General features: G+C 32.8%; 5 protein-coding genes across 5 annotated transcripts; 1 reads left to right on the top strand and 4 right to left on the bottom strand.

The window, feature by feature from the left end:
- The first annotated feature begins 1,868 nt into the window (after nt 1-1,868).
- Nucleotides 1,869-2,863, top strand: LOC125857953 (protein LURP-one-related 5). Its single transcript, XM_049537614.1, has 2 exons — nt 1,869-2,231; nt 2,340-2,863. The coding sequence occupies exons 1-2, from the start codon at nt 2,007-2,009 to the stop codon at nt 2,748-2,750; spliced, it is 636 nt and encodes a 211-aa protein (XP_049393571.1). The 5' UTR covers nt 1,869-2,006; the 3' UTR covers nt 2,751-2,863.
- Nucleotides 2,864-9,153: 6,290 nt separating this feature from the next.
- LOC125857964 (cucumber peeling cupredoxin-like) lies at nt 9,154-10,032 on the bottom strand. The gene is made up of 2 exons (XM_049537625.1): nt 9,767-10,032; nt 9,154-9,686 (listed from the first exon to the last, which is right to left on the bottom strand). Exons 1-2 carry the CDS (start codon nt 9,948-9,950, stop codon nt 9,310-9,312), a joined length of 561 nt encoding a protein of 186 aa, XP_049393582.1. The 5' UTR covers nt 9,951-10,032; the 3' UTR covers nt 9,154-9,309.
- Nucleotides 10,033-12,002: 1,970 nt separating this feature from the next.
- On the bottom strand, nt 12,003-13,519 carry LOC125857955 (cucumber peeling cupredoxin-like). The gene is made up of 2 exons (XM_049537616.1): nt 12,729-13,519; nt 12,003-12,623 (listed from the first exon to the last, which is right to left on the bottom strand). Exons 1-2 carry the CDS (start codon nt 12,910-12,912, stop codon nt 12,193-12,195), a joined length of 615 nt encoding a protein of 204 aa, XP_049393573.1. The 5' UTR covers nt 12,913-13,519; the 3' UTR covers nt 12,003-12,192.
- Nucleotides 13,520-13,749: 230 nt separating this feature from the next.
- On the bottom strand, nt 13,750-16,132 carry LOC125857936 (methyl-CpG-binding domain-containing protein 11-like). The gene is made up of 2 exons (XM_049537598.1): nt 15,974-16,132; nt 13,750-15,055 (listed from the first exon to the last, which is right to left on the bottom strand). The coding sequence occupies exons 1-2, from the start codon at nt 16,040-16,042 to the stop codon at nt 13,952-13,954; spliced, it is 1,173 nt and encodes a 390-aa protein (XP_049393555.1). The 5' UTR covers nt 16,043-16,132; the 3' UTR covers nt 13,750-13,951.
- Nucleotides 16,133-17,425: 1,293 nt separating this feature from the next.
- Nucleotides 17,426-19,563, bottom strand: LOC125857941 (uncharacterized). The gene is made up of 3 exons (XM_049537603.1): nt 18,858-19,563; nt 18,506-18,678; nt 17,426-17,849 (listed from the first exon to the last, which is right to left on the bottom strand). The coding sequence occupies exons 1-3, from the start codon at nt 19,464-19,466 to the stop codon at nt 17,675-17,677; spliced, it is 957 nt and encodes a 318-aa protein (XP_049393560.1). The 5' UTR covers nt 19,467-19,563; the 3' UTR covers nt 17,426-17,674.
- Between the last annotated feature and the right edge of the window lie 1,619 nt (nt 19,564-21,182).

Consider the following 21,182-nt stretch of genomic DNA (forward strand, 5'->3'; position numbering starts at 1 on the left):
TATGATTAGTGATAGGATTGCTCCTCCCTTAATTAGAAGTTACGGATTTCAATTTAAATTATGGAGAAAATTTTGTTAGAAGCATCATTTTTAAATGAACTATTGTAATCGTTCAAATTTAATCGAAACTTTAATGTAGATTACGAAGATCGAAAAAATTATGGTCATGTGTGATCGGAAATTCTTCAGCTAACCGCATTGTATTTCCTTAAGTAGGTAAGTTAGTTTCCATAAATGTCTTTGATTTAGGCTCCTTATCTGACTTTAAGAACGACTTGCACTGGCCAAATAAATTATGAAGATTTACTTTATTTATAATGTAATTTAATCGATTAAGTACTCTCTTTTTTTTTTCAAATTTATGAAGACATCTCTTAAAAATTGCTCCTTTCATTCACTTTTGTTTATTTACTACCACTATAAAATTAGATTTTTATTTTTATTTATTACTTTTAATATATCATTGAAATACAATTGCTTTTTTTCCTTATTTTATTATATCAAGAAAATCCTAAATCATTTTCTAGACTAATTAAAATTATGCATCAATTCATATCAACATGGTGTTAAAAGAGTCGTACTAAACTTAGAAAGATATGTTTGAACTTTTTTACTCCAATTATTTATATAAAGTTAAAAATAACTTTAGTTTATATTTATGATTAAACAAAATTTCAATTTTTCATTTTTACGATAAAATATAATCAAGCGCCTGTCTATTCATATTATCCCCATAAGTACGAGCTACATGAAGTTGTTACGAAAAAAGTTATTCGGACCCAGACGATTATATTTTCTATACATGTCTTCTAGAGTATGTGTAAGTATATTTAATGTGAACGTATTTTATAGTACTAGTATTTATATGGGACCTCTTGTGAGGATAATGATAAGGAGTCGTTTGTTTGAAAAACAATTATTTGAGAATTACTTATTTCACGGTATATAAGTAATTTCATCATAGATATGAAATAACTTATTTTATCGATTACCATTTTCACAAAAATAATGAGATAAATAATTCAAAAACTATTTAATACCTCTAATTAAACATGTTCGATTACATTAGAGATTCGAATAGTATAAAACAATTGGCTATTTGTGATCTCCACAATATTTGGTTCCCATATACGTGCTTAAAAATATTACTCCGCTAAATTTAGTATTATAATGAAACATGCAAACTTTAATTAAGTTAATTAAAATATTAATATTGCTCTACTTGCTGTATGCGTGATATTACAATAATTAATACTACTTCGTAGGTACTTCCATTGTCCATAATTAATTAATTGTTTATTTTGACAAATTAAGAAAAAATATATTTTTTTATCTATTATATCCTTAATTAATTATTTTGAAAAAGATAATTTTTTTAAAAAATCTTAAATTTTTAATTCATCTATTTCATAATTAATAGAAGTAAAAAGTAAACTTATTATGTCAATTATTATTTTATTATTAAGTGTATTAATTTAAAAGTGAATAAGTAATTAGTAACGAAGTACTCCCTCCGTCCCTTTTTAGTTGTCCACTTTAGAAATGGCACACAGATTAAGGCAACAATGATTAGCACAGTGAAGTTACAATTTTACCCTTATGACAACTTTTCACTTTAAAATTACAACCACTTATTTGAATTAAAGTGAAATAAATTGGAGGAAAACAACATACACTTTTACAATTTTCAAGAAGTGTAAATAAGGGTATAATAGGAAAAAATTTGTTGTCCTTTCTTGATTTGTCAAAATGGACAACTAAATAGGGACAACCAAAAAAGGAAATATGGACAAGTAAATAGGGACGGAGGGAGTAATAAATACAGTCACTTTACTAATAAATGCACACCACATGTCTCTGGCGATTTTTGTACCTCTTTCTCAGACCTTCCTTTTGGCTTCTTCACTTCATAAATATCCCATTTCATTTCTTTGATTTCTCAGAAAATTAAAGACTTTTTTAGTTTCATTTTCAAAGTCAGATTTGAAGCAAAAATAAAAAAGAAAATGAAGAGTAACGTTGTTGTTGAAGATACATTTGTTCACAGTGAAGAGACGAATCTTACTGTTCGGAAAACTTCTCTTTTCTTTACCGGCGATGGATTCACTGCCTACGACTGCAAAGGCCAGCTAGTTTTCCGAGTTGACTCGTACGGTCCCGATTCTCGTGACCTGGGTGAACTCGTTCTCATGGACGCTACCGGCAGATGCCTTCTCACTGTCCGCCGTAAGGTATAAACTCACTAGCTCAATAATACTTTTTCTGATTTTACGATTTAGGGCAAACCGAGTTTACTCAGTTATAGCAATTTCTGATTTCGGTGCAACTTTTGAAAACAGAGACCGAGTTTGCATAATAGGTGGGAAGGCTATTTAGGGGAAAGAGAAGAGGGGAAAAAACCGATATTCAGCGTACGCAGATCTTCAATAATCGGAAGATCTAACGTTACAGTGGAGGTATACAGCAATCCGACGGAGGAGTATCAGATCGAAGGATCATTCGCACAGAGAAATTGCACATTCTTCAACGCCGACAAGGTATCTGTGGCTGAGATTCGACGCAAAGTGGATGCATGTGCTCATGTGGTACTTGGAAAAGACGTTTTCTCTCTCTCAATAAAACCCGGGTTTGATAGTGCCTTCGCCATGGGATTAGTTCTCGTGCTTGATCAAATCCAAGTCGATGATTTTTCTGATAATCGGGTCGATGCCGACCCAATTATCTCCGATGATCCCAGTTTTTCTTCTTAAAAAGAGTTTTAAATTATATAAATATTTGGTGTATAGTTTTGAACTCTTTGTAAAATTAATCTGTTCCTTTTTGTCTTTAATGTTAAATACGGAATCCTACTAACTGAATCAAAGTATAATAATTTGGCCAGTATTAGAGAAAAGAATCTGGAATTATTCTCAATTTTTAGTATTGTCTTTATAGTATAACATTGTTTTGCTGTATCAGCTATCGGAACAAAAAATATTGTTACTGAAAAACATTGATGTTTTTTTTTTCACGAGATATTTATCATCAACCTTCTAACAACAATAAATATCAATTAATTTTGTTCTTCAAAGCTTAAACGTATGAGAAATTCATCTAGTATTTTTTTCTCTATGAAATTTGAATTCTCCGTTCTTAATCCACTTTATTAATTACTAAAAAAAAACACCTTTGATACAAGTTCGCCTATTTGCCCTTTTTGGATTTTACTTAAATGTTGAATTCGTGGCAAATATATGACGTTGGCCTCTGATTATAGTAGTGGAATAATAATAATCCTATAGATAATCCAGGTTAGGAAAAAATGGAAATTGTAAAGATAGCAAAAGTGAAGGTTGTTTTCATTTTATATTTATTTGGCTTTGAATTCTTTTGTAATCCCATAGGCGAAAAGCATAATATGCAGCCACATATTCCATATTTGTTTTACGTATGGCGATTCTTCCACTCGTTAATTTGGTGCAACTTGTGGTGTCCAATGTAACTCTCCCAGTAACGCTTGTTAATTTCTCGATGATCACGTTATTTGACGCTGAAGTTATGAAGTCGGGTTGTTTGTTTATTATGCTTTGATTATAATGAAGGGATTATTATGATGTAATAAAAGCGAATCAATTATTTTATCATGATTAAAAATGAAAGAAAGATGTTTATCTATAAAAATTAATTTTATGTTGATAATATTATTCGCATTATAGTAATTTTTTTTTTTAATGCAAAAAAATTTGTATTAGGATTATTATTACCCCTTTTAGTGTGTTGTATATGGTTCAGATTAATGTTGGCAATAATAAATGACTCGTCTTAAAACCAATCAACCGCAAAGAAACGTTACAATTGCTTCAATCAATTATTGCAGTATCCTTTTCTTTCTTTCCTTGTCATAGTGGACCTTTAAATGGGACTTGCTAGAATCATTTTGCCCTTCCCCCAAATCTATAAAACAAAACCTTAGATTGTGCTATGGGCTTATTTTCCACAGTTTTCACCTTCTTCTCTCCCCCATCTTCAAGTTTTTCGAGTTCTGAATTAAAAATGTCACTTTTTACCTCTAAAATATATAAAGAGCTACTCAATTTTTGTTTTAATCAAAAGGGACAATTCATTAGTTAGATAGCGAGACATAACAACATGTTTAGTGAATCCGTAAAATAGACTCAAAATATAAAATTTGTTGATGAATTCGCATTTCACTATATACATAAATATTTATAACATACTTGGTAAATTAGTAAATTTAATGAGACTAGTAAGTAGTAAAATAATGAATTTAAATCTTATATTAGTATACTAGCATGATTCACATGCCAAAAAGTTGAATAAACTCAAATTCGAATATTTCTGTTTTTTCATTTACTTCTAAGTCATATAATTCTGTTTTGTCTCTTTGATGAATATGGGATCATATTATGATTCTTATGTCTCGATGGTTGTCACTTGCCAAATAACACACGGCCCACACCTTTAATCAAATCCAACTTTTTATCCTAAAGTATGCTATAATTAAATGGATCACCTAATTAAAGCAATTTATATTAGCCAATACTTTAACAAGTTAGTGAGGACTGAGGACCCTCTTTCATTTATAATTTCTTTTTTTAAAATTTAAAAAGAGATTCAATAATTAGTTTGAATCCTACCTGGCTACATATTGCCTTGTATTGATCCAAGTGAATGGGAGGAAAGTACATATTAAAATAATTGAATAATAAAAGAAAGAAAGAAATTATTTTTTTAATTTTATATATCTTTTTATATACCATGGTGCACGATTCCATAAAGAGGTTTCATTCGAGATTGTGATGGAGGACATACCTTAATGTCATTGACTTTAAATTTTAATCATGCCACTGAACATTTAATTAGGACATTGCACTATGATCCCAATAATTATGAGTTATTTTTGTTCTAATATCTTTTGATTTGGGTTAATCTCGTCTTCTTGAAGAAATTTTTATTTGTGCACATAAGAGATTTGAAAAGATTATTTTCTTTGGTTTAAATGGTAAGAAAACAAAATATCTCATTTCTTCAAAAATCAAAAGGATAATAAAAATAATCCATGTGTTACACATTTGTATGAAGACCAATCTCGAATAAATATTTCGCTCTTTAAATAATCAACGCATTACATTAGTTTTTTTTGTATATTTTGTGTGTGTATTTTTCTTTTTTTCATAATTTTCTTTTATTGTTTAGACCCAGTCCAATAACAATAGGTCCAACTGATCAAGCCCAACCATTATATTGAGAGTTCTTCCTAATGTCTTGGGTCTATCACAGTTTAGACAATTTTCATATGGATTCAGCATATTGAAAATAATATTATTTTTTCTGACAACTTAAACTTTTAGATGAGATAGTCGTTACATATTTTAACATGTTATCAAATTAATTAGAATGTGGGCGAGGGAGGAGTATCTCATTATGATTCAAGCCATGTTGAAGGTAATAGATAAGTAAATAAAATGTGTTATTTGTAACTTAAATTTTAATATGAGATAGTCACTTACTTCAACACAACATCGTCTCCTACTCAACTCTACAAGACAAATTAAGAAGCCAATTTATCTCCTACTATTTCAACATTAGGCATCCACACTTTGTTACTAATTCTATTTTTGGCTCGTGTCTAATTATTATCCATGTGAAATAGACAAATATATAATTGATTTAAATCATAAAGCATCGAGAAAATTAAAAGGAATCTATCATAATCACTAATTAGAAATCAACTTTTTATTAGTCTGATTTGCTTTATTACAGATTTAATAAACCGACAGACGTAGAATTGATGTGATTTTTTAAAAAGCAAAAGTCGTCTGAAACCTAGCAATACGAGGATAGACAATTGTTGGATCTTTCATTTTCAATAGGCCGGTGGAGTGGATTAATTGCAAAGTGGAAATTAAAGTTCCAAAATTTGGCTAATTCAACTAATCAAAAGTTGTATAATTTGAAAAAAAGACTGATTATTTAGTCCACTGACTCCTTAACCTAATCATACTCCAACGCTAAGCTTTTCTCTAAATTACTACTCCCTCCGTTTAAAAAAGAATAACCTAGTTTGACTTGAAAAGAAGTTTAAGAAAAGAAAGAAGATTTTTTAATTTTGTGGTTCTAAATTAAAGTTATGTCAAATGTACCAAAATATCCTTTAATTTTGTGGTCTTAAACATGTCACGTGGAAAGTTGAAGTTAAAGTGTTGCCAAAAAAAGAAAGAGATCATTCTTTTTGAAACAAACTAAAAATGAAACTAGGTTTATTCTTTTTGAAACGGAGGGTAATAAGTATCAAGTACTCCCTCTGTCCCTAATTACTTGTCCACTTTTCTTTTTATAGTTGTCCCTAATTACTTGTCCATTTTGACAAATCAAGAAAGGACAATTTTTTTTACCTATTATACCAGGAATTAAATGACTAATTACTTTTAAAAATTTAGAACTTTTCATCCACTTCATAATTAATAAGGGTAAAAGGGTAAACTCACTATGTCATTAATTGTTTTCTTAATAGGTATGTCAATTCAAAAGTGAACAAGTAATTAGAGACAGACGGAATATTTCTTACTTTAGTAAAATGTCACCTAATTAATAGAGTGTTCCTTTTTTATTTAGGCCATAACATTTTCTTCTCTCTTAAATTTCGTGTTCAAACAAATACCTCCACACTAATTGGGAATGTTGACTGCTGAGCGTCTGTAACACGCCTAAAGCAGGGGCAGATTTAAGAAGGCCACTTCGTTGGAAAAAATAATATACTAAATAGGTATAAGTATATACAATAATTAAGAAGTAGAAGCAAACGTAGAGTGTATATTCTTTAAGTGAAACTTGTAACCAAAGTTGTACGTAGCTTGGTTGGGTAAGGCTTGGAAGTAATACATTTCGAAAAAAGAAAATTCATCGAGAAAAAAATATAATATTTTTTTTATGTTTTAGAAAAGGGATAGTAGTATACTGCTTTTTTTATTTTAAAAGATAACGCTGCTTATAAAAAATCTTGTGTACGTCACTGACCTCAACCCTCAATCTACTTTTTTGTACTCTATAATTTTTCTAAACAATATTATACCCATATGAAAGTTTTAAGCTTTTACACAATTGATTCTATTGCCGGGTCAAATACTTTATTGATGAAATGAATATGTATACGAAATTCTGAAACGGAGAAAAATAATGTTACGTTGTTGCTTGAACTATTGGTCAATGAACCAAAAATTTCAAATAAAGTTTCTTTCGAAATATGGCAACTCCATTCACTTTGCTATGTCATATTTTCAAACATATGACTATGCAGTGTGAAACTGCACACTATGATCAAGACTAACGGCTTTTGTATTGTCTGTTCTAGAAATGGTCCTTTTCCAAATCTAGAAATTGCATCAATTTTAGGTTCCAGAGTGTGATAATATAAAGATATTTACATCATCAATTACTACTATTTAAAATATACTCACTACATTCCATGATAGCTATTGAATTTTTCGAGATTTAAACCAGTTATGTTTTTTTAACCATAACTTTTTCATATATCTTTTAAATATTTTTAGTTGTCAATTACTATAATACTACCTCTAGTCCATTTTAATTATCTTGCATGCTAAAAATAGTTGGTTAAATCATATTTTGAAAATTATAGTAATATTAAACATTTGTTGTCATTTTCATCATTGCTCAATAAATGTGGAGGCAGATTAATTCATATAGTGGGAAAAAAAAGTAATTTTGAATTGATGAGATAAAAAAGTAAATAAGATAATTTAGACAATTTAGTTTTCTCTTCAATAAATTTTCAAAAGACGTACAAAGAAAAATATAACAGGTAAAAATGGATCGAAAGGAGAACATGATTTATTAAAGTTGTGGGCGTCAAAGTACTATACGTACAAAATGCCGTGCATGTACGTAATTTACGACTATATTTAGTCAAACGAGCCATTATTGTGGACTTTAAAAATTTGTAAAGTAAAAGACATTTAATAGCATTTCGTATTTTGAAACGCAATACATATACAAATGCGACCACTAAATCCAAGTATAGAGTAAAAAAAGGGACAACAACGAATGGACCATACTGAGACATGTACCCAGGAAATTAAATTGTTAGAATATTTCACTTTTGTTTTATAAAAAAATAATAAAAATAAATAGTTGTCATGTGTTGAGATCGAGATCGTATTGTCATTTTAATGTTTAGTCATCAAAAATCTTTTAACCTCAGGGCCTACTTTTATTATTTGAAGTCAAAAAAGTATTCTACTTAACATGATATCAATGACGGTAGACACAAAGCTTTTGTTGTGTTTCTAATGTGGACTTCACATATTAAGTTATTCACATTGCATATGTCCAAGTTTTTATTATGAGTTAGAAAGTTAAAATATATAATGCTTGTCTGGAATATATTGTAATGTTTTTCTCATCAAACATATTCAAATTAAAATGATGGTGGGAGTAGTTAAGCGTAGATATCATGTATCACAACGAGGTTCGTATAAAATATGAAATTTCATTAGATTATACTGTAAGATTAAATACTTTCAGGATCTTAAATATGATAATCTTACATAGAGAATATTAGAGGCACATACCTGATGCGGAAGACATCATCACAAAGAGAAGCGGAAGCGTTAGTCGTAAATTGGTTTCTACCTCCTTACCCTAACTTTATGTTACCACAACCGTCAACGATGAAATTAATGTAGAGAATATGTGGTAACCCTAATGAGTGGAGGGAGGACCAATTTATAGAGGTTATGACTTAATCTGGTATGTCCATCAAGTAACCAATGTACGGACGAGATCTATTCCTTATTAAATATTATTTATGGTATTACTTTGATTCCAAGTAAACTTGGGTGGGCCATAAGTAAGAAATAATTAATAATAAATAAATAATAATTCTTACATATACATCAAATTGTTGGTTTTCAAGGTTAAATTGAACAAATTAAATCGGGAGGTAGGCTAACTAATTGCAATTTTCAACCCTCAATCAACGTTACATTTATAATTTTGTTGACCTTAATTTGAGAATAGTTATGTTACGCACGTAGTTACGTTGCAAAAGTTTTTGCAAAGGGTTTTACTCAATTAGCAATTAGGATTAAATCATGTCACTTTAGTCAGGGATGACGTTTGGGCCATTAGATGTATGATAGCAAAGAAACTACCTTTATTTAACCTTTAACACGTAAAATATCCCAAATACAATCATCAATTAAAACAAAACTGAATCCGATACAATCTAGTATGGTTACATCGTAGAACGTATATATATAAACTATATGAATACTTAAATGGTCCAATTTAATGAAAAATGGCCAAGGCAATTGCGGATAGACTGAGCACAAAGCTGGCCAATACGGTCGTTGAGGACGAAGGCGGAGGAGGAGGAGGAACAACACCACCAGGAACGGAACCTGTAGGTCCATCAACAGATGGTGTAGGTGGGTTGGTACCTGGAGTACTAGTGCTGTCGTCGGAAACTGAAATTTCTAATTTCTGTCCACCTTGGCAGTGTGCGCCAATAGTACAAATGAAATAGTGATCATCAGTAGAATTAAGAGTTATATTTGCTGGTCCTGTCATTATGGCAGCGCCTATTGCATTCTGCGAATTGCATCCATCGAACGAAGTTTCTTCTACTTGTTGCACGTCATGTCGACCAGTCGCAAAATTGAACACTGTCAAAATTAAAATAAGAAACGTTTAATTTGAAGGATATAATCTAATGAAAATTAATAAATTAATTAAATGTATATACCTAGAGTATCGCCAACTCTGAATGTTTTTCCAGCAGCCCAATTTGAGTAAGCAACTGCGCCATTGCTTGGTACGGTCCAACCCATGTTGTCCCCTACCACATGCACCGTTTGTGCTGCCGTGTCTTGCACCATATTTGCGATGACTAAAGCACTAAAGACGATCATGTACAACATTTTGTCCATGTCTTAATTTTTTGGTAACGTTATTTTTTGCACTTTATTGGTAATTGCTAGTTTGGTAGGGAATTAAGAATGAGATGTCTATATATAGCTAGCAATATGATTCTCTATATATAAGAGAAGGGATTTTGAATTGGTCTAAACTTTCAACTTGCGTGCATGGTGCTTGGTTATGACTTATGACTTTCTATTATAGCAAGAGTGGTGGGAAATCAAATTAAGTAGGAATTTAATGTTGGTTGGACCATCAAGAAAAAAATGAGCAGGAAATTAGATCTCGAAGGAGAAAAGTAGAAGGCGGGCTAATTCAACTCCCTAAATAATCAAAAATAGTATATAATTAATGAAAGTCAATACACACTTGACTTAAACCTTTCATATTACGGTACATGAGACTTATAGCTATTTTTCTATACAACAATTACGAAATTGATTTACAGCTGATAGTTATGCTAAGTTCCTCTACTATATTAAGAATTACCAATTAATTAAGGGATAATATTTTAGTTTAGATTAGTTAATGGCAAGGAAACTTACCAGATAATATGATAATGATAAATATAAAGATATGAATGCATCCAAAGAACATTTATAGAATTAAACTATTTCGGATTGTTTTTAAAGGCAAATTTAGATAAAATAGCGGGATAACTTATCCGAAATGGTAGATAAAAACATATCCTGAGAAGTAAATGTTTTAATGAGGTGATCAAAATCAACACTAACGGAAGTTTCTTAAAGGACATAGGAAGAGCAGGTAAACTGCCGTATTAGTAGTGTGGTAAGGAATGGGATTTTTTTTACCAAAGTAACTTTTTTTAAAAAAATTTTACAAAATTAATATAACCATTTTTAATAACATTTTAGGTTATATTTTATTAAAAAAATTCAATGACAAAAAGAAAAAAAGATTGAGGAGTAACGTTAAGATTCACTCCAAGTAACGTTACTCCATCATATCTTTGTCTCTTTGTCATTGAATATTTTAAAAAAAAATTAACATAAAACGTTACTGAGAAATACGTTCATAGTTGTTTTGTAAAATTCTAAGGAATGATAATGGCGATGTAAGTTATGCATTCTCTGTTGCAGTAGCAACACTGAGGCCGAGGCAAAAACAACAATGTATGGAGCCAATTGGTGTGTCGCAAACATTTGGATGGAATTAGAGTCTCTACATGATAAAGAATAGATTCACCAAAAATTTGAAACTAGATGATCATAGAGAGCACTATACAGAGTCTAAATCAAGCAACGATACCATCTCGAGAGGTGAAAGCTTTGGTGAATATTGACTTCTGAAAAATAAAGTGAATACAAGTTAAACGGTTAGTTCATCGAAACAGGGGAACAATTGGAATCGTTTTAATATCGTAATAGCTAGAAATGTATCGCAATGTTAAGGAGAGTAAAATATATTTATTTTTTTGTTCATATATGATCACTTTGAGATTTAAAATAATTTCTTTCGTTTTCTAAGAAAATGAATTAACTAATATGCGACATATTAAACGTAAGTACCCCTGATGATCGTTATGTTAATAATCTTCTTGGACTTTGTTTAAAGCTGTTTTCCTTGATATGTTCTTTCTCCTTGAGATGAGGGAGATAAAAATACTTGAATTTATCAACCTTCGTCAAAAAAATATGAGTATGAAGCAGTATGCTTTGAAGTTCACTCTCAAATGGTTGCAGAGACTCTAGAACACGAATAATAAGTAAGTTTGTTTTAGAGACAATGTGGGGATTATCTTTCGACAACCTAGACCTTTTCCATTGAATGGACTTGAATGTTACATCATGAATTTACTGTCAGTGTGATTTGTGAAACACCAAAATTAGAGGCTTTAAAGCATGGAAATTTAAATCGGGTCTGTGAGACTTATACGTATATCACCCAGGTTTCAACTTAATCAAAGATAAATTTATTTATTTTGTATTACTGGAGATGGTAAAACTATCATCTTTACATGCTTGGTATGAATAACTGCAGAATTATTCACCATCATTATTTATATTCGATCAACAAATATTGGTAAATACACCATAATAGATTGTTTATTCGATACTACAAGGGGACATGCCTACTGTACCAAAATAATCTGCACTGATGATGATCGTAAAAACAATACAACAATTTTACTGCCACTCACAAAACAAAACTCAATCCAATAATTAAAAAAAATCCATCACATTATTATTACGTATAAACTAGGAAGCTCAACATCTCCTTAATTTGCCCAATTTAAAGTAAAGTGGCCAAGGCAATGGCGGACAGACTGAGTACAAAACTGGCCAACACGGTCGTTGAGGACGAAGGCGTAGGAGGAGGAGGAGGAGCACGACCACCTGGAACAGAATTTGAAGGTCCTGCAGCAGAGGGTGTAGGTGCACAAGCTTCTGGTTGTCGCACAACAGGAGTTGTTGGATTGCTTGGGTTAGGCGGGTTGGCTTCTGGAGTACCGGTGCCGCTGGAAACTGTAATAGCTAATTTCTGGCCATTTAGGCAGTGCATACCAAAAGTGCAAATATAGTAGTGTTCTCCAATAGAGTCTATAGTCATATTTGCTGGTCCTGTCATTATGGCATTCCCTATGGCATTCTGTGAATTGCAACCATCGAACGATGTTTTTTCTACTTGCAGCACGTCATGTCGGTCGGTCATGAAATTGAATACTGTATAAAATACGAAAAGTAACATAATCAGACACTGGAGGTGTGCTAATACAAAATAAGCTGAAAGATATCAGAAAATGGAAATTGATCATTAAATACACATACCTAGTGTGTCACCAACGCTGAAGGTTTTCCCAGCAGCCCAATTTGTATAAGCTGCCGCGCCATTGCTTGGTATGATCCAACCCATGGCGTCCCCAACCACATGCACCGTTTGGGCTGTTGCGTCTTGCATCATACTTGCAACGGCTAAAACACCAAAGACCGTCATGCACAACATTTTGTCCATATCTTAAGTTTTTGGTAACTAATTTCTTAATTCGACGTTTTTTGGAAGTCACTAGTGAGGAAATTGATGATTACTACGTAGTTTGTTAGGGTAGGATGAGATGACTAGATAGACAATATGGTTCTGTATATATAAGGGAAGGGATTTTTGAATTGGTCTAAACTCTTAAATTGCGTGGTGCTGGGTCTCGAGTTTCTATATTATAGCAAGAGCCGTGAGAAATCAAAGTAGGAATTTAATGTTGATTGAAACATTAACAGGGAAATGAGGTAGAAAGAAGAACCCGAAAGAGATGTTGGAATTAAATGGGGCTAATTCAACTCCCAAAATAATCAAATGGAGCAATTAGTAAATGAACACTTGACTTGGAAGTTGAACCTTTCTTTTTACGATACCTGGACTTGCACAGTTTTGCAATACGATAGACGAAAATGATTTGCAACTGCAAGTAAGGTTCCTCCTTTGATTATCAGAAAAATTATTGCTCTTACTTACCTCCTCACTCTTTAAAAAACTACTGTACATATTTTTGATATCTTTAATCCTTCCTGTGAGAATTTTTGTTTAAACTACTACACTTTGTTACTATAAAAACAATCATGAATTCATGATACAAAATTGCAATCGACTTTCTCTTAATTAGCTAGAATTTCAATCTCCAAGTTTACACCGTCTTACTCTTTTCTCTTAATTAGTTAGAATTTCAATCTCCAAGTTTACACCGTCTTACTCTTACTTAGCTGTAAGTTCTAACCATCTGAACTCGAGACACCGTTATTTCACAAGACATTTTTACGTTATATATTGAATTTCAGCCATACCAATAAACAAGAAAGATCACAATGAACAAGTTGACATTTATTTATTGTTAGTAAGATACTAGAAGACCACAATATATCACAAAGTACAGATAACAGAAAGATCAGGAAAGTTGATCTCTAAAACGCTAATTCCTAAAGTACTAAGCAAACTATTATAATCGTCCTAGTACGGATTAAACATGCACTGGCGAAGGCCAAATTTATTTTAGATGCTACACTCAACAACTAATGGTAGCAGCAGATTGATGTTGTGGGGTATGTGCTCGCTCTGGCTGGTTAATCTGGCCATTATCCATAACCAGGCCAGCCCTGTTCTTATTTTTCTCCTCCTCCACCAAACTAGGCTCTTCACGGAAACCACTAGCTTCTCCAACAAATGCAGGGTCCTGAATGTTGTACGTCTCTCCTCCTGCAACATTTCTTTCTGGTGTACCCTTATCTGGAATGTCGTGATTCATGTTATCTGCTCCACTAATGTCTATATCAATCTGGGACTCTAGATTTTCCCCGTATCCTGGTTTCTTCCAGACTTCTATTCCTGCTTCAGCACCATTTGTTTCTCCAATTACAGCATTTGCAAGCACTCCCTTGAAATAGTCCTTGTCCATGGAATCATTCCAGAAGTCTGCATCAATTGCTATAGTCTCCTCTGTAACATTTTCAGCCATTTTATCTCCATCCTCAAACTGAATGTCATTGCTGGCCTCAGTTTTCCTATCTGAAACCTCTGTACCAGCCATTTCCTCTTCTTTTTTATGCTCTGTATTTTCCTTATTAGCACCCATCTCATCCCCCTTGTCCTCCATTTCAACTTCTACTATAGTCTCCTCTGTGCCATTTTGAGCCAGTTTGCCTCCATCCTTGGCTGGAACGTTATTACTGGCTTCATATTTCTGCCTCTCCAAGACATCTCCACCAGACAATTCCTCTTCTTTCTTGTGCTCTGTGTCCACCATTTCATCTTCTACTACATTCTCCTCCTTCTCCAAGCCTTCCTTTTCTTCTATGGTAGATTCCATGTTTTCCTTCTCTATATCTGCGATTTCCATTTCCTCTTCTTTTTTTGTAGCATAAGACGTACGTTGTCGCTTCTTTGCCGGCTCAAGCACTGCTGGAAGTGGCATTGCCTTAACCTTCTGACTGATCCGTGCTGATCTCCTCGGAGCCTCACCAGTAGTCCAATCAAATTCTGACATACCAGGATTTCCATTGTGTGTTTTCAGGTACTTCTCCAACTGCCTCTTATTCCTTATCTCCTCTCCTGTTGGAGCAACAAATACAACCTCATTCTTCTTTGCTCTAACACCCTTTTTCGGCATGAGCTGCAAATAAACAGATAAGAGGAAAATATATAAGGTGTCCAACTATGCCTCACAAGAAATACTTAACTATCCCTTGTTGAAGGATACAATCCAGGGAGCTTTCAAATACTGATTTCTCAAACAAGCTAAGTAGGACACTATACAGAATTCTTCACTCATCAATAACGATATCACGAACATGGATATGGATATCTAGCTCGTGAAGAGAATAATTAAAGACAGCAGAAAACAGACACCGAAAGAAAGAGAACTATTAATTACTTCCCATTTGGTACCTCACATTTCCCTCCGAACTTTTGAGATGGTGGTTGTCAAGTGTTGAACCATATAAGCTTATTTAGATTTCAAGCATAGTGAACAGAAACAGTAGTATTATTCATATTGTAATTTTTGTATGGTTGGTTTACTAGTTATTTCTAAATGAAATTTACACTCATATTCCACTATATTGTCATCCACGGTTCATGTTTAACTGTACTGACTAGAAAATAGAAATTTTTTCAAGTAGCTCAGAAGGAACTCCAGCCTTTGCAACAATAAAAATCAGCTTCTGTTACATAACCAAAAACTAAATTTTGTTGCCTTAATCTAGTTTGTTAAACAGATCACCAACTCTTTATCTCTCTCCCAAAGTCAACTCTTCAATCAACAACAGGAACAAACAAGAGAAAATCACTTAAATCTGGTATTCCATATCTGATCAGACTGAAGTAAGAAATAAATCGAGGCTACAAAGTGAAGAATATACTCAACTAATAACTGAAATAAGGGAAAATAAACAGACTTAATAACTGAAAGCCATATGAAACAATTTGAGTGGAACTATAGCATACTCAAAACAACCAAATGAGTAGTAACATACATAGCCTTGTAGAGCAGAGGAACAAACAACACTAGAAATATTGGTAAAAAAATTACCAGTTTCTTCCAAGACAGAGGCGCCGCAGGAAGCTCCACAGGCGAAAGATCCATATTGTTACTTGCCATTATTGTCTTCTCCAAATATCAAAACTCAAAAACTACAACTTAGCTCTGTTTTTGCATCAGTAAAACCATTTATGAAGCTTGCTTGACATATAATTAAAAGACGTACGAAACCGCCTCAAACACGCAACAGATTTATCACACGTCGCACAAGTGGACGGATAGGATTTGTTGAATAAAAGCTGTTATGGTATAGGGTGACTATTCTCTTTTTCTGTGATCTATGAGGTTAGACACGTGGTGTCTGCTGGCTCAATCAAACGACGTGCTCCATTTTTGGATTAGTTCATGCCTTACTTCTTTTTTTTTTTCCAGTGGATAACGTTCCCCAAAACTCTATTAACTGAATTTAAATATTGGATTTTGGATCCGGTAGCGCAAGTCATGTTTCTTACGCAATCTCCTTTTATTACTACTATACTACTACTAAACCAGAGGCGAAAACAAAAGGACTGTTAAATCAACCTTGGGAGTTTACTGTTACAAACATTGAGCATATTTTTGGATAGGTTTGAAATTAAGTAGATTGCTCGCAAATAGTTAACTTTGGAAATGATCTTTTATCTCTGTATTATTTAATAGTGTATTTTAAAAATATATATGTATTCACATGGACATAAAAAATAATACATAATTATAAATAGTAATGTGTCCACGTGGACACATATATATTTTTAAAATACACTATTAAATAGTTCAGGGGGTAAAAAATACATTATTAAATAGTTCAGGGTAAAAGATCCTCCATAAAATTTGATATCGTAACAGCAATTTCGGCCAAAGTTAAAGTATTTTTCAGACCCTTTTTCCTTCAAATTATTTTGTTTGAAAATAAATAAAAAATCTCTCTCCCCCCCTTTTTTCTTGGACTATATCTTTTGTTGTTTTGATATTTTATTACTAGTATTATCTTTTGTTGTTTTGATAGTTCTTTATTATTATTTTATACAGAAACGTATATATCAGTAAATATTTTTTAATCCTCTCAATTATTTACCTGACAAGAAAATAGAATAAGGAAATAATTCTGATAATTAACAATTTATTCAAATATCACTTCATCATTATTCAGTTGAATTGAACACTTCTGAGAATCTTCCAACACACTCCGCAATATGGTGGTAGCCCAAGTCTATATTGGACTAGTTCAAGCATGGATTAACATGAAATACAAGCCCAAAAAAATGGCCCAATCTAAAAGAGCAAACAAATCGATGAACTTTGATACATGCTAATGAGAGGTAGCAAGTATTCAATCAAATATTTAAAGGTACCGGGTAAGATGCCCCAACACTACCTTTATAAAAAAAAAAATCTGGAGTTACATACTACAGCTAGAACACCTGGAACTTGTGTTTTATGGAAAATGGTGAGTTTTAATCAAACTACAAAATAACTCACTTTATGCATTATTATTTGAGAAACAACGCGAAGTATACAAATTATAATACTCGGTTATCACTTATCAGACATCACAAAATTAAAATTAGTTAGAGCTTGTAAAAGAGACGGAAGGAAAACTCTTCATAGTCGAGAGCAATCTATTTCATAGCTACTTATATACTAGCAGTACTTATTAGTTATCTAAACCGTGTGCTCAACAGTCTGATTAACATGGGAAGAGAGGCTGTGAAACTAAGAAGCAGCAGTCAAGGGAGGTCGATGAGACGGTGCACCAAAGAAGTTCTGGGCTGGTGCTGAATTCTCATGTTGTATACCAAATTGCCTACTCAGTTCATCGTCCTCACCCTCATTCTCATATTCTTCACCAGCATCCCACATGAATCGAGCGTAAGAGCCCAGTACGTAGCTGCAATAATACCCGTTCGTCACATTAGAAGTCAAAATAAAACATGTCATCCTAAGGTTAGTAGGGTCAATCTATTGAAATATGTGACCATCTCATTTAAAAGTTTAAGCTATTAGACAGATGTTATTTTTATTTATTTAGTTATGTCTTTCAACACACCCCTCACGAGTGGCATGTTCTTTTCATGAACCAAGCATGTGAAAATTCTTTTTGATAATGGATGACAGTGAGACTCGATTTCCAGAGCTCTTGCTTGCTTTGATATCATGCTGATTAGGTTCAAAACTTTAATATGATATCAAAGCATGCAAAAGTCTTGGGATCAAATTTCACCATCACTCGTTATCAAAAAGATAGTTACACGTGTTTGGCCATGAATAACAAATCAAACCCACATGGAAGGGACGTGTTAAAAATATAATTAAGTAAATAAAAGTATGGGCAAATGGACCACCAAGATATTTTTGAGAGAGAGGACAAATAGCTCCAAAAAAAGTGGCCCATCTGGTAGAGAGCCCATTCATTCAGGCTGGAATCAATTGGAGGTTCCATCAATCATAAACATGATAACAATGCCCAGAAAGTGACATATATAACAATCTTTATCCCACTGAATATTTCAAATCTTAAAAAGGAAATGCAAAGCATATACATACCAGTCATCAGGGTCAGATTTCAAAGCTCGATCAAAGTAAGTGTGGGCACGAGCAGCGTCTTTCTGAGTTTGCCATATCAGTTCAGCGTACAGTGACAACGCATTACCATCATTCGGGTTTGCTAAAATCGCTCTTCCGCAGTATTCCTCAGCTTTTTCTAAATCAGCCCTAACCTGTTTGCATCAATAATTGGCATCCCACGAATCAATAAATCAGTGTAGTAGTAAAAAATGAATCAATTAAACAACTCAAAACAAAATTAGGCGGATGGAGCTGTTTTGAACCTATCAAGTCAAAATTCTGGATCTGAATTTATAAAAGGCAGAGGAAATTTCATCTAGAATTTTTTTACCTCTTTCAAGAATCTGGCGTAATTGGCCAGAAGGAGACCATTTCCTGGGTGGGCTTCGATCATTTTCTGGTAATAGGCATCTATACTATCAGGGCCATGCCAACTATTTGAATCATGAGAATCAGACCCATCTCCACCATGCGACCCTCCGCCACCGCAAACTTTACCTCCTCCTCCTCCTCCTCCATCTACACCACCCGCCACCAGAGACTGCAACACCCTCCCTTTCTCCTCAACCGCCACACTAGCCTCCTCCTCCGCATTCCCCAAACCAGAATTCGACAACAACCTCCTCACCTCCGTCAAACCCACTTCGTTATTCTTTAGCTTCGGAGTCTTCGCCTCTCTTTTTGTTCCGTTTTTGTTCTTCTTCGGAACAGCTGGATCTCGTGGGTCCAACTCGCACATACATCTATTAGGTGCATGTTTCGTCGGAGACGTATGTTTCGCCGGAGTTTCATCCGGACCAAACGACGTCGACATTAACACAGATCGTGTCCTGTTCAATTGCTGGGTCGTTATGGGTAATAAATCGGATTCCGGCGACGACCCACATGGTTTCGGTTTCCATGAATTAAGTAAAGGGGTTGATGAGCTTCTCAATAACATATTTTTCGTCGGATCAATTTGCAGATCGGTTTATCTGATTCAGAAGCAAAAGGTGAGTAACCTCCGCTGCCCTCCTTTGGGGGAGAGAGTGTGAAGTTGTTGGCACAATTGATTGAATGGTTTTATAGAAGCAAAATAATCGCTGATAAAAGTAAATCTAAAACCATTGATTGGACAAATAAAGCGGAAACGACTAAAGTCTAGATTAATACTATAAATCTGCATGTTGAATATTTTAAGACGTATAAATCAACGGTTCTAAATAAGCTCCATAATCCAACCATACTGCCGTGGGCCAAGTTCCAAATATGATTGAGCCTCTACGTGGTGACCCCACGATGGAACCTTACATAAATCTATCTTTTCTAGGTTATTCATCGACATGATTGAAACATTCCTCTGTTTTATTACTCTATCCGTCCCATTTTTTGTGGCACTATTTTCTTTTTGATCAATCTAAAAATGAATGTCACATTTTTTCTAATATGATAAATATTTAAATGTACAATTAATCTTTTACCCTTATTGATCCCATTTAATCTTAAAATAATATTCCAATACATTTATGAGGAGAGATAAAAGTGAGTCTACTTTTTAAAGGGCAATTTGGTAAACATTTCAAAGTCTTCATTTATTTCTTAAATTTCATGCCCGATCAAATGTTGCCACATAAAATGAGACGGAGAGAATATTAAAAATAGTTATCTCATATTAATTTGTCCATTTTATTAAATAAAAATATATACATATACTATTTACACTTGAGCACTATATGTTATACACATAATCAGATAGTCCAAATATATTGGTCAATTATTTTCNAATGAATGTCACATTTTTTCTAATATGATAAGTATTTAAATGTACAATTCATCTTTTACCCTTATTGATCCCATTTAATCTTAAAATAATATTCCAATACATTTATGAGGAGAGATAAAAGTGAGTCTACTTTTTAAAGGACAATTTGGTAAACATTTCAAAATCTTCATTTATTTCTTAAATTTCGTGCCCGATCAAATATTGCCACATAAAATGAGACGGAGAGAATATTAAAAATAGTTATCTCATATTAATTTGTCCATTTTATTAAATAAAAATATATACATATACTATTTACACTTGAGCACTATATGTTATACACATAATCAGATAGTCCAAATATATTGGTCAATTATTTTCACTCCCACGATCACTTGACAGTAGACTATGTAAAAATTAGCATTCGTTTTCACCCTCAAGATCACTTGATTAATAAAAATTAGCCCGAATGGTCAATTTTGGGACCGGTTTAAAATGTAATCGTGAGATATAAACTTCTTAAGGAAAAAATAATACTATATGAATAAGAAAACTCTCCCTAACTTAAACACTAACAACTTCATAAAACTTTGATAGAGTTTAAATTCTATTTATGGGTTCAGTTCAGACTTTTATCAAATTAAATTTCAGAAATAATTAATGGATTGAGTTTAATCTTTCACACTTGAAGGGCAAAAATTTGTATAATTTTAAATTTCATGGCATTCAAATTTTTGGAACTAGGTTCTACAAATTTGTTGTCCTTAAGCTTCATGAATGATTCATAATGTTCAAAAATCTTTTTTAGTCAAATTTCAAAGATACATGGAATTCAAACTTCACAATTAAATTGTGAAAGTTAGTTGGGAGTTCTAAACCAAACTTTTATCAATTCAAAGTTGAAACTCCAGGTTC

The sequence above is a fragment of the Solanum stenotomum genome, chromosome 3 (genome assembly GCF_019186545.1).
Source record: "Solanum stenotomum isolate F172 chromosome 3, ASM1918654v1, whole genome shotgun sequence".
Taxonomy (NCBI): Eukaryota; Viridiplantae; Streptophyta; class Magnoliopsida; order Solanales; family Solanaceae; genus Solanum; species Solanum stenotomum.